Raw genomic sequence first — 15,026 nt, 5'->3', positions numbered from 1 at the left:
GACCACATGTTAATAAAACTCCCTACCTCTATCACCAACACCTCTGATTTGTTACTCTTTCCCACAGACCCTCATTTCAAAAGGATTTCTGCTTTAAACCACATTTATGAAGAAATAATTCATCTTCCCACTGAAAAATGTATCAAAGATGAGTAACTGCCAATTAAAACTAATAATCAAAACGAGATAACCATAGCTATGAATTATAGTAAAGCAATAGGATACTTTATTATGAGTCCTTGTTGACTTCTCAGGGGAAATATATGCTGTTAGAATATTTGAAAAATTCACAAGAAGAACAGTTTGAAGATTCTTATTATTGTTTTCAACCCCCCTAGAGGCCCAGTGAATTGGCCAGAGCAGGCATTGAACAGGACAGCTAAGAACCTTCTAGAGCTCACTCAGGCATGTAGTCACCTTCTCCTTTTGCCTCCTCGTGTCCTGACAGGGCCTTGTTTGCCACCCAAACTCTTGTTCCCCCTCTGTGATCTCAAAAATTGTTGTCCTCATTCCCCTTAGCAAAACAGGAAATCCTGCTCGATCTTCACATACTCCATGAGGAGAAATGAGAATGCATACTCTCCACTCTTTCTCGGAAAAGGTTCTTCATGTTTGCTACAGCTGCTCTTAATTATATCTCAGAGGTCTTGTAACACGGTAATTTCATAGTTATTGTATTTTTAAAGTGCATTCTCCTTGATAAAAACCACCGCAGTAAGAATTTAAAAAATAATAAAGTTACCCGCTTTTCCTAAAAAATAATAAAGCATAGGCAGATAGGACAAGATCAGAATCTGCCCTGCACTAATGCAACATAAAAGAACAGTTTAAAAAGGACAAGGTACATTATCTCATTCTGGGGGGAGTGAAGGCAATGAATTAAGACCACAACAAAACGAAACTGAAAAATTGCTAAATGAAGCTCTGAGTGGGGAAAATGAAAAATCAATGAAGGAACGGAGGGAAAAAGGTACATTTGTCATCTTCATGATGCTTGATTGGGTTTGTAGAAATTCATTTCCAATTAATGTGTCTTGTGGCATTCAGCCAGGCTAGATATGAACAGGGCACCTATTTTAATCAATTTTTTCTATTAAGTTTGAAGTAATATATAATAATAGAACGATACCATCCAAAAGGATCAGTTGAAACTGGCTTCTGAGGTAGAATAATCCAATTTGGTTTGATTTCTATCTTGTATTAAAGATAACCCAACTTCTCTTTAAGGAGAGGAATAGCACCCCGCTTCTTCCAGGTGCCTAAACATGACAGGGTCGTGTAAACATTCCGGAAGGATGAATAAACTGGCTTTCCAACCAGAGGGTGGAATAATGTGCCACTGGGAAGGAAGACAGAGGGGTGCCCTGGGTCCCAGGCCGGTTGCTGGCTTTGCTCACTAACCTCCGGAACAACCCTAGCAGTGGTTCTCCCCGCCAGAGGAGGAGACTGAGCCTCCTAGAGTTTCGTCACCTGGCATTCCCGCAGCGGTCACCTGGGATCACCTGTGCATCAGGCCCAGTGTTGGACGCTGGGAGCACAGCAGGCAGCCAGGAAGACCTGCTCTCCACCTGCACGGATCTCACATCCCGGGGAGGAGGACAGGCAGCAGAAAAAGGCCCAAGTCAGTTCAATAAAGGGACAGGCACATCCCCCGAGGCAGGATGCACCTGCTGATTGCCAAGGGCGTGAGGGAGGGGTGACCGGCTCATCCCAACTTGCCTGGGGCTGCCCAGGCTTTAGCACTGGAGTCCCCGGGCCAGGAGCTTCTCATCCACAGGCACACCAGGACAGCTTGTCACCCGAGTTGGAGGCTGGCGGGGCTGCGATCTCAACCTCCATCTCCCTGACATCGGGCCCCTGGCCCTTCCTCTCAGCACCCTGACGTTCAGAGGCTTGCTTCTGCCCTCCCGGGGATGATGACCTATCACGGCAACATGGCCCGGGAAGCAGGCAAGGCTGGAGGAACAGGTTGGCCAGTATCTTCCTTTTCTTTCTTTCTTTTTTTTTTTTTTTAAAGGATTTATTTACTTACTTGAACAAGAGAGAGAGACAGAGACAGAGAGAGACAGAAACAATATGAGAATGAGGAGGGCAGAGGGAGAAGCAGGCTCCCAGCTGAGCAGGAAGCCCCATGTGGGGCTTGATCCCAGAATCCTGGGACCATGACCTGAGCTGAAGGTAGACACTTAACCGACTGAGATGCCCAGGCACCTCGTATCTTCCTTTTCAAAGCCTTTGTAGGGGCCGGAAGTCTCCCGACTGTTCTTTTTCCCTCTGACTGTAGAGGAGGAAGGTGGGAGGGAGAAGATACTCTAAGGTCTCTATCCCCACGCTTTCCACCACAGCTGCACTACCATGTACCAAAGACCCTACATGGAACAGGAATACCCAGGGAGGGAGCCATTTCAGGCTAACGTAAGATGGGACACATGGCAATGTCCAGCTCCACATGTAGGACATGGCTGGCACTTCAACAATGGTGGTTTTTAAGATGTTCCTAAGGTTCAAGGGTTCTGGAGGGTGGACACTCACCTGCACCGGCCCAGGTTCCCCTGGGAGCCTCCAAGCTGCCCTTGCGGCTTCTCTCCCCTCCCATTTGCCCGGCTCCCTCCTGCCAGGGGGCATCACTCTGGGGTCAAGTCCAACCAGTCAGAACTCACCACTACGGAATGTGGAGCAGGGTAACACAGGACATTTTCTCAGTGTGATGCTGAGTGGGTGCGAACCCACAACTGCTCTCAACCTCATTTCCAGCCTCCTCTACAAGCCAGTCAAACTAGACTGATAGCTCCCTGAACCCACCCTAAACTTTCTGGTCTCCGTGTTTTTGTTTTCTCTTGGTTTGTTGTTGTTATTCTATATTTTGTCTGGCATGTCTTTTTCCACCCATTAAGTCCCTGCCTAGAAAAATCCAATCCATCCTGCAAGACCTGGTCAATCATCACTTCCTCTCTAAGGCTGTGCACCCACACCAGCATTAGTGAACGCTTATGGGTTCTGTGCTAAGCCCCAGCGCGCATTTCATCAGCCAAGCCTTACAACAGCCTCTGAAGCAGGGACTATGATGATCGTCCTCATTTTGTTGATACAGGAACTGAATGTTGGAGAATTGCTCAAGATCTAAAGCCTTGTTAAGAGAGGAGCAGGATGCAAAGCCAGATGCAATTTACTCAAAGCCTATGAACCTAATCACTACCCTCTCCAGCCTCTCTGCCCAAGCACACAGCTCATACCCCTGCTGAATACTTGTCATAGTTGACCAGAGTTCTAACAAGTTTTAGTGTCAACCAGAAGGTCTTTTGAGGGCAAGAACTCCTATCTATTTTTGCATTTGGTCCATAAAAGGCACTTTTAAAATGTTTTTTGGCTGACCCATCAGGGCGGGAGAAGAGGAACATTTAAAGATAGTGGCACAAGGGAAAGAATGCTAGCTTGATAAGGGTGCCATGAAAAGAATTAGTGGGGCAAGGATGGAATATTCAGGAAATGCTGTTAGGGAAACAGACTTTCCGTGAATTAAAAAAAAAAAAAAAAGAAAGAAAAATGCAACCCTGTTCACCCTGTATAGACAAAAATAAATTCCACATGGATTATTCTTTATTTGTTCAACAAATATTTATTGAGCGCCTATGATATGCCAGTGACTGTTCCAGATGTTAGGAGTAGAGCCAAGAGCAAAACAGGAAAAAAGTCACTGCCCTCACGGAGCTTACATTCTAGTGGAGGCAAACAGAAAATAAGTTAAGTAAGCAAAACAGGTAAACGTAGTATATATTATAGGATGCTAAGATGCTAAGTGCTACAGAGAAAAAGAGTAAGAAAGAGGATAAAGGGTATGAGTGTGGCGGGAGTTATAATCCAAGACATAAAGATGAAAAAACTCTAAAACCATCGCAAAAATATCCTATGGCAACAAACAAGACACACAACACAATACCAACGGATTGATAAGTTTATACCAAAATTTAAAATGTGTGCATTATACAAGAGACCATAAACAAACAAAAAACATTAGCTGGGAGAAGATAACAGCATCCACACACTTTTTGACAAATGATCAATATTGGTAGTATCCAGAGTTCCGACAAACCAGCAGGAGAAAAGATAACCAGGAAAGCGAAGATAAGATAGGAACAGCTGATTCAGGATAGGGCGGAAGCGGGTGGAAGCCTGAATGGCCAACAAGCTAATGAAAAGATGCTCAGCGGCACCCACAGTGATGAGCAGTAATCAAGCTGAAGCAAGTGAAAATTAAAACAAAAGAGATACTATCTCACAACTCGCTAAAATTATGGTGCAACAGTGCCAAGAAGTGATGAGGATGTGGGGAAATCCACCCTCCCAGTGGGTGGAACTGTACGCACACTCCGGAGACCCACTGGGCAGTGTCTAGTGAAGGGGAGACTGCCAACCCAAGGCCCTGGCATGGCCCTACTTCCTCCAGCCATGCTCCATAACTACAGAAGCAAAGAGAGTGTTTGGCATGGTTTGTCAAGGAATAAAAATCTGGGAATAAGCTAAATACCTATCAACAGGACACATTACAGTACATTAATACAAGAAAGTATTAGAGAGCCATTAAAATAAATAATGTAGACCTATATGTAACAACATCAAAAACAAAACTGGGGAAAAGAGTAAGTTGAATAATACATACAATAATATCTACTTATATATTATAAATAAGGATGTACATACATTTTGAAACACATAAATTGAACTAAATACTGATAATAAATACATAGGTATGTAGTAAAAGCATCAAAATACAGCCCAGATGGAGACACCAAATTGCTTCTGAAGAGGGAGGGAGGAAGGAGGAAAAAGATCAGAGAAGTAAAAGGAACCTCTTCTTTGTAATGTTTTCTTTTACTCGGACAAAATCTGAAATATGCCAAAATGTTAACATTTGGTCACTTCTAGAGGAGAGTAGCTGGGTCTTTGTTCTCACCATTCTCTATAATTTTCTATGTTTAAATTTTTTTCCAGTTACAAATGCATGCAAAAATAAGAATGAACACTGACTTTGGAGTCAAAGATCTTGTGGCCCTAGCACCATCATCATGTGCTGAGAGACTGCCAGTGGCTTATTTTTTAAGACTGTGTTTCAGTTTCCTGTGCCAAAAAATTGTGCTAATAATACTCCCCATAGAGGATGAATGTGGGATGTTAGGTCTAGATGCATGGCCCTGAAGCATGAGAAACATTCAGTGGCTGGTAGTTACTTGGAACAGGAGTGCAGCAGCCTCACAAGCTCTCTGGGCAGAATATGGGCACCCAGGTCTCTGAGAAATATTTTACAGCCAATTACAAACAATCTCAAGAAAGAGAAAGTGCATTCAATGACATTACAAAGAAAAGACCTCCCTTGAAAGGACGGTTTGTATCACGAGTATATTAGTCAGCATGTGTCATAAAATAAACCTGCAATATTTACGTAATGTATAGGAGGGGGGTAAAAAGGTCCACACACACAGTGAACCCTTTGATACCTTCTAAAAACTTCCCAGTTTAGAAAAGGTATCTAAGATTTTAAAATTAAGAAATGAATAATATGTTGAACATGAGAACTTGAAACTAACATTTTTATTTACTCCAAATAAATCCTGCCTCAAACTTCTGAGTAGCGCCAGATGTGAGTGGTCAAGGGATAAAACAACAGCCTTGAGCATCCAAGGGTTCCTTCCCCATCCACCACCTTGCCGATGTAGGGTACAAGGATCTGAATGAAAGACCAAAGACAAATACTGACAGGAAACCATTTACCTGCCCACTTTGCCATGGAGAAGTGGGAGTAGAGAGCCACCCATCACCTAAGTGACACCCAGCCCCTAAATGAAGTCCCTCCGTCAGCCCAGTGTACTGGCTGATTAAGGCGATCCCACCCACCGACTATTACTACCACTGCTGCTCCTGCTACTCGTCTGTCTTCAGGGGCGCTGTTAAGTGCTGATGACCTACCAGCACCTGTGGCTTGTCTCAAGATCTCTATAAAAATAAAGCAGGCGTGAAGTATTTCACTTCACTATATTTGGATCAAATATATTTCACTTTTCCTTGGATAGACTTCTCCTTTCCATGAAGTTAGTTAACTGCCTATGCAAGCAGAGTGCCCATGGGCATGAAAAGCAAACCAAACCCTGCTTACACAAAGAGAATGCTACATTGACCTGGGCTTTCGGTCTCCATTCAGAGAGGACATCCTCAGGGCCACCTCCCATATGCAAATATAACCAAAGGACATGGACACGAGGCTGCTTCCGTATTACGTGGGGCGTGATCTGGTGGGGTGCGCTTCCTTCCTGGAGCACTGGAGTTCTTCGAGCCCGCCTCCCAACGTTAGCAGGTGTCCAAGGCAGCTTTTCCACAAGTGAGGCTTCCATTTCCCAAGATCTTAGAACCAGCCTCCACCTGGCACCTCCTGAATTATTTTTTAGTATTTTCATTGCAGTTCTTTGATGTCTAGGAACCCAAGTTTCTACAAATATTCTTTGAGTTCTCTGGACTCTGCAGTGTGAGGCTGGACAAGTCGAGGTGACAGTGTGTGGTATTTTCACAAACGAGAGCCCTATGTGGTCAAATCTGCCTTTCCACAACATGTCCTTCCTGTTCTGTTCGTCGGCTCATCACAGACACATGCCACCTCTTCCCAGCAGAGTTCAAGTATTCTTCTAATCACGAACAATAAAAGGAACTGCTTCCAACCCAGGCTACCATCTTATCATCTTCCAAAGAACCGGAGACTAAATCTGGAGAAGAGCTCGTGTGACATGATCTGGAAACAGTTCAATTGAGTGGATTAGGGGGTGTGGGCTCAGTGCTATGGCTCCGTTCCCCAACCCCCATTTGGCTAAATTATGAGTGACAGAAGTTACTCTGCATCACCTAAACCCAGGGCATTTGGCAAAAATGTACTTTTGTGCAGTATGTTTCAGCACAACACACGAGAGATAGTTTCAAAATGAACCGAGTGCTAACAAGCGGCTGCTCCATTTAAAATGGAAGATTCTTGGGATGGAGAGAACATAAACATTTTTTAATTGCTTTATGTGCAAATATTCTACTCAAGAGACTGGTAGCTGGGATGGAACACGGCACAGAGCAGAGCAGAGGGAAGCATACCCAAAGATTCCATTTGGGCCCTAAGACTCCCAAAGTGCAGAAGGGCAGCTCTGTGTATCCATCAAGAAATCAACTCAGCTACTTTTGCTTTTTATTCATTTAACCTGACTTTGGGGATATACAGGAATCCATCCACCAGTAATAATAACAGCAGCTTGTGTTTCTTGCGTATTTCCTATGCTCCAATTAAAATAAGTATTTTATATCATCTCATTTATATTTTTATATCATCTCATTTAACTCTAACCCAAAAAATCCTCTTGGGTAGATACTGTTATTTAACCCCATTTAACAAATAAGAAAACTAACTGTATGAAGGTTCCACAGCAAGTAAATGCAGGTCTGATTCTCAAGTCCTTGCTCATATCCATTGTCTATGCCACCTTCCATTGTGTAACCGTCAAGGTCTCTAACTGCACTTCTCCCAAGTCTCTAACTGCAGGGGTGCCTGCAAATTCAGAGCCTAGGAGGTAAGGTCTCAGGACTTGAAGAGAAGCCCTGCTTTGCTGACTGGCTCAAGATGAGCCAGAAACCAGAAACTCAAATCTCAATTCTCAGAAGAGTTAGTTACTCTTCACCTATTCTCTCCAATCTAGGTTGTTTTCAAAAAAACAAAAACAAAACAAAACAACCCATGGCATTATGAAAACTTCTCTCTCAAAAAAAGAGAAGAAGAAGAAGAAGAAGAAGAAGAAGAAGAAGAAGAAGAAGAAGGAGGAGGAGGAGGAGGAGGAGGAGGAGGAGGAGGAGGAGGAGGAGGAGGAGGAGGGATGGTAACTAAATACGTTCAAACTCATTTCTGAGGAATTGCAGAAATGTTTTGCCTCATTTTGGACTTGAGAAGCGACCACTGTGAATACTGTTGTTTCAGCAAGGTGGTGTGCTCTCTAAGGGGTGCAGGGGGACCGCAAATAAGGTCTTCTGTGCAGACAGAGGGAATATAAACCAAGGTGAGCCAGACGCCTGCACCCACAAGCACAGAGGGAAGGGGATCCAGGAGAACCCCTTCGGGTCCCTTTGTTAGGGGCAGGTTCTCAGCTTCCAAGGACAGCGGGCAGAAAGGATTCCATCACTTGTCTGTCTAGTAGCTATTTAACAAGTGTGCGTCATCTACCACTTGGGAACATCTCTCTAGATGCATCTGGGGAGCCTCCAGGAAGTTTATCTGCATCCCACCACGCCAGTCTGGCATTAGGAGTAAGCTGTCGCAGCATCCTCTCTTGATGGGGCTGCTAGATCCCCAACAAGACCAGATGGTCACACACTCGGACCGGCTGTCCCATGTTCATGCTCACGGCCTTGCTCAGCAGTCTCCATGGCACTCTTCCCGTGAGCCACTTCCACTCCAAGTTCACTACCAGCTTTCCACCTCAGGCACCGCAGCTTGTGAAGGAGGCTGGCTGGATATACTAACACATGGAAACCCCGCATGGAGACCCAAGCCACTGCTCTAGAAATTCGGAGCACAGCTTCTCCATCCTGGCTGCATACTGGAATCTCGTGCAGCTTTAAAAAAAACAACCCCAAACCCCTGCACTCCCCAGAGCCTTCCTCCCACCGCCATCTGCCAGGTTTGGCGTGTTTTAAGGCTCCCCAAGTGATTCTAATGTGCAGCCTGAGCAGAGCAGCACTAATGAGAAAATCAATTCCTTCCACCTTTGCACTCATTAAACATCTAAATCACAGAGCGGGACAAGCGGGAGTGGAAGGGCGTTACGCAAAAGAGAAGTGTAGAGCCAGAACACCTCCGCTACACCCCCGTGAGATACTTCCTGTTGGAAGAACCACTTCACCCATCCCGACCACAGGACTACAGAGGAAGTGAGGAGGAGGAGGAGGATGGGGAGGGGGAGGAGGAGGAGGAGATGATGAAACGAAAGCACTCCTAGGGTTGAAGAGGGAGGAGGTCAAGGAGCTCTCTCTGAAATTACTATGTAGTCAGCTGAATAATACCACTGCCTACTGGCAAAAATATAAGTACCCCCCCCCTCCCATTTCTGAGGGCAAATAAGAATTTGGTTTTTTTTTTCCTCCAGGTAATTTCCTCCTCGGTAGGAAAGCTGCTTTGGTTGGCAGGGCCTGGCCATGGTGAGAGCAGGTAAGGAGGTATGAACAAGCCTGCTGAGAAGAGAGGACACGTAAAGATGTGCCCAGACACCACTGCTCTAGCGTCAGGCTCTGCTCAGCCTTTTGCTCCTCTCCATCTCTGGGTTCCTCGAAAGGCAAGCTAAAGATGCAATTGGACTCAAGACAAAGGACCTCCAATCCCAATGAAACTTTTCAACAGAAGAAAGAAGCCCATGCGCAAGAATGACTCTGGAAAGGCAGGTCACACCGGATGGTAAGATCTGAGAAGGCAGGACCACACCTGCCCCAGGCACAGAGAAGTACTGCTGCTTATCTCCTGAACCCACAAATCAGTGAGTTTCCCCACAAGTGCTTTTTTTTTTTTAGTCCCTCTATATTTTCTGGTAAACCCTCAGAATTGTCTAGAAGGATCATAGATGGGCTGATTTTATTTTTTTGTCAGAACCAGAACCAGTTAGAAGAATTAGTGATGGGAGTGAGGTAGCCAACCCTTGATGTCCACCACAAAAGGAGATGTAATTTTAGCGTGCCTGGGTGGCATAGTCAGTTAAGTGTCCGATTCTTGGTTTTAGCTAAAGTCTGATCTCAAGGTCATGAGATTGAGCCCCGCGTTGGGCTATGCACTCAGCACAGGCTCTGCTTGTGGATTCTCTCTCTCCCTTTACCCCTTACCTGACCCCACATGCCACGTGTGCACTCTCTCACTCTAAAAAAATAAATCTGGGACGCCTGGGTGGCTCGGAGGTTGGGCGTCTGCCTTCGGCCCAGGACGTGATCCTGGGGTCCTGGGATCGAGTCCCACATCAGGCTTCCTGCGTGGAGCCTGCTTCTCCCTCTGCCTGTGTCTCTGCCTCTCTCTTAAAAAATAAAATCTTAAAAAAAATAAAAAAATAAATCTTTTTCTAAAAGGAGGATATAATTCAGTAGAAAGATCTAGCCTGCTGGGGATATGTGGTTCCACATGTCACAAAAGACACTGTGTATTAAATTTGACCCCGTAAGACATACCAATCCTTCATTCAAAAGGGTCATCCTGCCTTGATCTGTCATTAGCCCATCTTACATGCACAAGGCCTTACTGACATATACCATCCCACATAGGAAAATCAAGTCCTTATTGGGCCAAGGACTGCAAAACTGAGGCCAGATAGTTTTTATTCATTAAATTAATAATAATAATAATAATAATAATAATAATAATAATAATATAGAAATTATATCCTACTAAAAGTGCAAGGAATTACATGGCTAAACATTCAAGGATTCCAAGAAACCCAGTAACACCCTTTTTCAGTGTTGAGCTGAAAAAAGAAGCCCATCGTTTCAGTAAGCTAAGCTTCTTCATAGACATTATGGCTAAAATGACACCAGCGGTGGTTGGAGGCTGGATCCCCACCCTTGGGAAACGTGAAGCTAGCACACAGACAGGCTTTCAGACTTCAAGTGAGGAAAGCAAAACTGTCCCTAACGTCTGCTACACATGAAGTTTGCCTCTTTTTCTAGGTCAAGTTTCTCTCAATGTCTGGACAGCTTGGGATGCCTGGGTGGCTCAGTGGTTGAGTGTTTGCCCTTGGCTCAGAGCGTGATCCCGGGCTTCTCCCTCTGCCTATGCTTCTCTCTCTCTCTCTCTCTCTCTCTCTCTCTCTCTCATGAATGGATAAAAATCTTAAAAAAAAAAAAAAAGTCTGGACAACTTGAATTCACAGATAAAAATAAACTCCTCTTTTAAAGTCAGAGGAGGGAAGATCCCTGGGTGGCTCGGCGGTTTAGCGCCGCCTTCAGCCCAGGGCGTGATCCTGGAGACCCAGGATCAAGTCCCACGTCAGGCTCCCTGCATGGAGCCTGCTTCTCCCTCTGTGCTGCCCCCCTCTGTGTGTGTGTCTCTCTCATGAGTAAATAAATAAAATCTTAAAAAAAATAAAGTCAGAGGTTATGAATTTGTTAATTGCACTTATTATGCAAAGTAATGCTAATGCTGAGATCGCACAGCCTAGTAAAAAGCAAAGCATTCTTTATATAAGGAGCTTCCAGCTCAACTCCTGGATCATGAGGGATGGACCTGTAAGGAAGGACTAAGTACCTCCCCAAGGCAGTCAGTGTTAGAAATGTTTTCTTCATGTGAAATGAAAAGCTGAAATTCACCTCTTTCCAAGTGCCACCCAGTGGCTCTGGACTGGTTGTGCATGCAACACTAAGCAAGAATGCATTCTGAGATGTGAATTTAGCTCTCATGCCTCTCCTTGGCCACATCTTCCCCAAGTCCTTCGGCCATTCCCTGTATCACTAGAGCTCTCAACTTTCCAACCTGACTCTGCTCTTCTAAATGTGTACATCTGTCAATGTCCCTTTTCCATGTTTCTAACTTCAAAAAAAAAAAAAAAACTATTCATATCAATGGCTGCAGCAATTGAGATTTTAAACCGTCCTTTTGTGGTGTATGTTAACATGGAATACTGGGCAAACACATCAATTCTTACTACCTGATTGAGGTAGTGGCTTAAATTTTGAATAAAAAAATAGAAGTCTCTTTTTTTTTTCCAGAATCCATGCACTGTTGAAACCCAGCTGGCCCCTAGGTGGTGCTCACTCCGACGACAGCACCCTAAATTTCAGCCTCTGATTTCCTTCTGAGGACTGTGTCTTCTAGACCACACCATCAGGATTTAGAGAAGCTTATTTGGGAGATATTAAGTCACAGGTAGAAAAGCGAGACATGGACAGTGATCTTTATCTGCTTTCCTATTTTCATGTATCAATTTTTCCCTACTCCCTTCAAATTGGTATGTCCGTTATATTCCAGAAGTTAGAAGACAGAATCCTAAACCACTTGAAGGAAGTATCTCTTCCTTTGAGGAAGTATCTCTGATTTTGGTACCAATCTTAAACTCTTTTTTTTTAAATATTTTATTTATTTATGAGAGACACAGAGAGAGAGAGGCAGAGACAGGCAGAGGAAGAAGCAGGTTCCATGCAGGGAGCCCGATGCAGGACTCGATCCTCGATCCTGGGTCTCCAGGGTCAGGCCCTGGGCTGAAGGCGGTGCTAAACCGCTGAGCCACCAGGGCTGCCCCCCAATCTTAAACTCTTACAGAGAGTAACTGAAACAGAAGCCAACCGGTATAAGGCTTTCTTTGTTCACTTGTTCTCTAAGATAAAACCTAAGAGCAATGTACATCACCTCCCTGTGGTGGGCTGGGAGAAATGTAGTGCATGTGGGGAAACGGGTAGCCTTGCCCCAGACTTCCTGTGAAATTCAGAAGCAGAAAAGCTATGACCTAACAGCCAGAGTTCCCTGAGATACTAAGTGTGATGATGATGATAATGATGATGATGATGATGATGATGATGATGATGATATGTTTTCCCTTGGGAAACACACTCCTGACACCTAGCTAGTGTTGATAATGGAGCAGGATCTATCCATCCCTACTGCTCCTGCCTGGGTGTGCAATGGGAGTGCAGAGGGGCCCCTCGTTCTTCTGTTCTTCTCCCTGAGACTCACAGATGAGCCAATGTAAGACTTACAGGATTCCACACAGTATGACTGGATTTCTAGTTTAGGTGACAGAGTTCACCTAATGTATGTGTTTATCCTACAAGAGAAAAAAGTATCCCTCCAACCTCACAATCCCCTGACGTTAACCTCACTCCACTAATATTGCCAACATCTTAGAGATTAATAAAATAGGTATCTTTTTTAATCTTCTTTTTGTCATGTGTGTGATTTATTAGTAGACAGGCTTTTAATTTTAATAATTAACTAATAAAATAGATAACCCTTCAGAGTAGTGCTTAATATAAGGAAAACGTTTTGTTTTGTTTTTTCAGTTTTTCCACTGCCAAAGGTTCAATTAAAGTTCTTCCGCAGAAATATAAATGTTCAACTTACCTGTTTTTTTTCCATTTAGAAAAACAAACGCATAAGCTATGAGCATATAGTAAACATAGAACTTGGTCTAACATCCCACAGACAGATGGAGACCGAAAAGATGAGGGAAGAAGGGACAGGAGGAGGGAGGAGACAGGAGCATGGGAAGAGACACCTGTCCACCGAGGAAGGAAAGATGGAGCGGTCCCTGGGGAGAAAAGCAGCCAGGTGCAAGGAGGTGCAGAGACCTGAGCTAAAGGAAACTTTTCTCGTCAGACCCTCGCGACCCCTGAGCTGTAGGCACTCCTTTGGAGGAACTGCTGCCTCTGAAAGCGAGTGAGTTCATGCACTGTGCTTCCCAGCCTTCTTCACTGGAACCCTGTGATCTGATTAGAGGGATAATCACCAGCCCACGGGTGGGGATTAGGAGATTTCCCTCTGGGCCATGAAGATCGTGGCTTGAGTACGTTAACTTGGGAGCCATGGAAAACTGACCTGAGAGTCAGATCTGGCTCTAGGGCTGAAACGTCGCCACAACAGGCAGCAATCCCAGCCCATGACCTTCCACGGGGGCTTACCTCCTCAACCATCTGCTTGACTTTCTTCTGCTGGCAATGCACCATGTCATCTAAGTGTCTGATCCGTTCACGGAGGCTGGCAGATGCCTCTTCCAGCTGCTGATACCTAACACAGAGAGAAGAGCAAGCTGTAGAGTCCTCAACCAAAGCAGCAGTACCAGCACAGAGTCACGGCTGAAGGGAACAGTGCCACAACTCCACCTTCTTCTCTGTGTCTCTGGGGCGGATTAACTATCGATGGACCACCCCACTGCAGGAGGAACACAGGACTTTTCTGCAAGCTCCCACTTGGAAGGCTTACCCTGTATAAGGACAATGACTCTACTTTCCAGGGACTGAAACCGAAGTTTTTTGGCACCACTTAGAGAATGAGGGGCTCTCTATTCTGGAGTTAGTACAACATCATGCTATATATGCTTTATAGGCAAAAGGCCTTGGAGTGGAAAACGGAGGAGAGGAGTCTAGTACCACAACACAATACAATATCCGAAATCAAGTGGCCAAGTGCTGGGAAGTGTGGAACTGTAGCTGTCTACACATCATTTACTTGGGGAAACCGGAAAGCATGTTGAAAGAGAAGGTCCTCTCCACATCAAAAGAGACTGGGCTGCTTTCCGAGGCATTTCATAATTTTGTCTTAAAATGATACAAACTACCCTCTAACTCTGCTTGGTTCAGCGAAACCAAAGGAACCAGAAGACGGGATCTTTGGAGCCACTAGAATGGAGCACTGGGCGCAGGGTCTGGTGGTCAGCTAACCGCTCCTGCCAGGTACCCCCCTCAGCGCTACGTTAAAGTCTACAGAAGACTGCAAAGTTTGAATTTGTGGAGAGGAAGGAAAACAGACATTTTTCAACACATACCACAGGGCAGGCAGCAAGCCCCCTAACCCCCTCACAATGAATGACCCAGTGAGATGGGCACTGCCCTCATCGCCGTGACCCCCTCCCCCACTTTAAAAAGAAATCTTGGATTGCAGATAAGCAAGGAATCTCAGTGAGGTTAAGTAACTTGCTCAAATTGCTCAAATCATCCCAACCTTGTTTTCCTTCACCAGAGGGCCATGCATGATCTCTCTGCCCTCTGATTTCTAGCGGAGACCATGTACTGCTCCAGCATTTTCCATGCAAGGCTTTCTATGCCCGTAGCTAGGGTACAAGGTAAGGTTTGAGTAAACAATGTTTGGAAATAAACAAAAAAAAAGGGCATTTTAAAATTAGTTTCCATCGCAATGTTATTAGTCACAGCTAATGAGTCTTCTCATCAACAAGGTGCATCCTGTGGACTTGAAGGTCACAGAGAACATTTATAGACTGAACTTCTGCACCCGAGGCAGTCTGCAGTGTGTTCCCCACACTATCCAGCAGCCA

General features: G+C 44.9%; 1 protein-coding gene across 3 annotated transcripts in view; it reads right to left on the bottom strand.

Annotated features, from left to right (window-relative positions):
- The window catches only part of MYZAP (myocardial zonula adherens protein), an 88,391-nt gene that overhangs the window by 28,603 nt on the left and 44,762 nt on the right, over positions 1–15,026 (bottom strand). For all 3 annotated transcript variants that reach the window (XR_013370340.1, XM_077881246.1, XM_077881247.1), the window contains exon 10: positions 13,657–13,762. Coding sequence is in view for 2 of the 3 variants with exons in the window: in XM_077881246.1 (XP_077737372.1) it covers positions 13,657–13,762 (106 nt within the window). In the remaining variant the exon portion in view is untranslated. The remainder of the gene's footprint in view (positions 1–13,656; positions 13,763–15,026) is intronic.

The sequence above is a fragment of the Canis aureus genome, chromosome 32, assembly GCF_053574225.1.
Source record: "Canis aureus isolate CA01 chromosome 32, VMU_Caureus_v.1.0, whole genome shotgun sequence".
Lineage (NCBI taxonomy): Eukaryota > Metazoa > Chordata > Mammalia > Carnivora > Canidae > Canis > Canis aureus.
The sequence above is the reverse complement of the archived record's forward strand: the minus strand, read 5'-3'. Positions and strand labels throughout refer to the sequence as shown.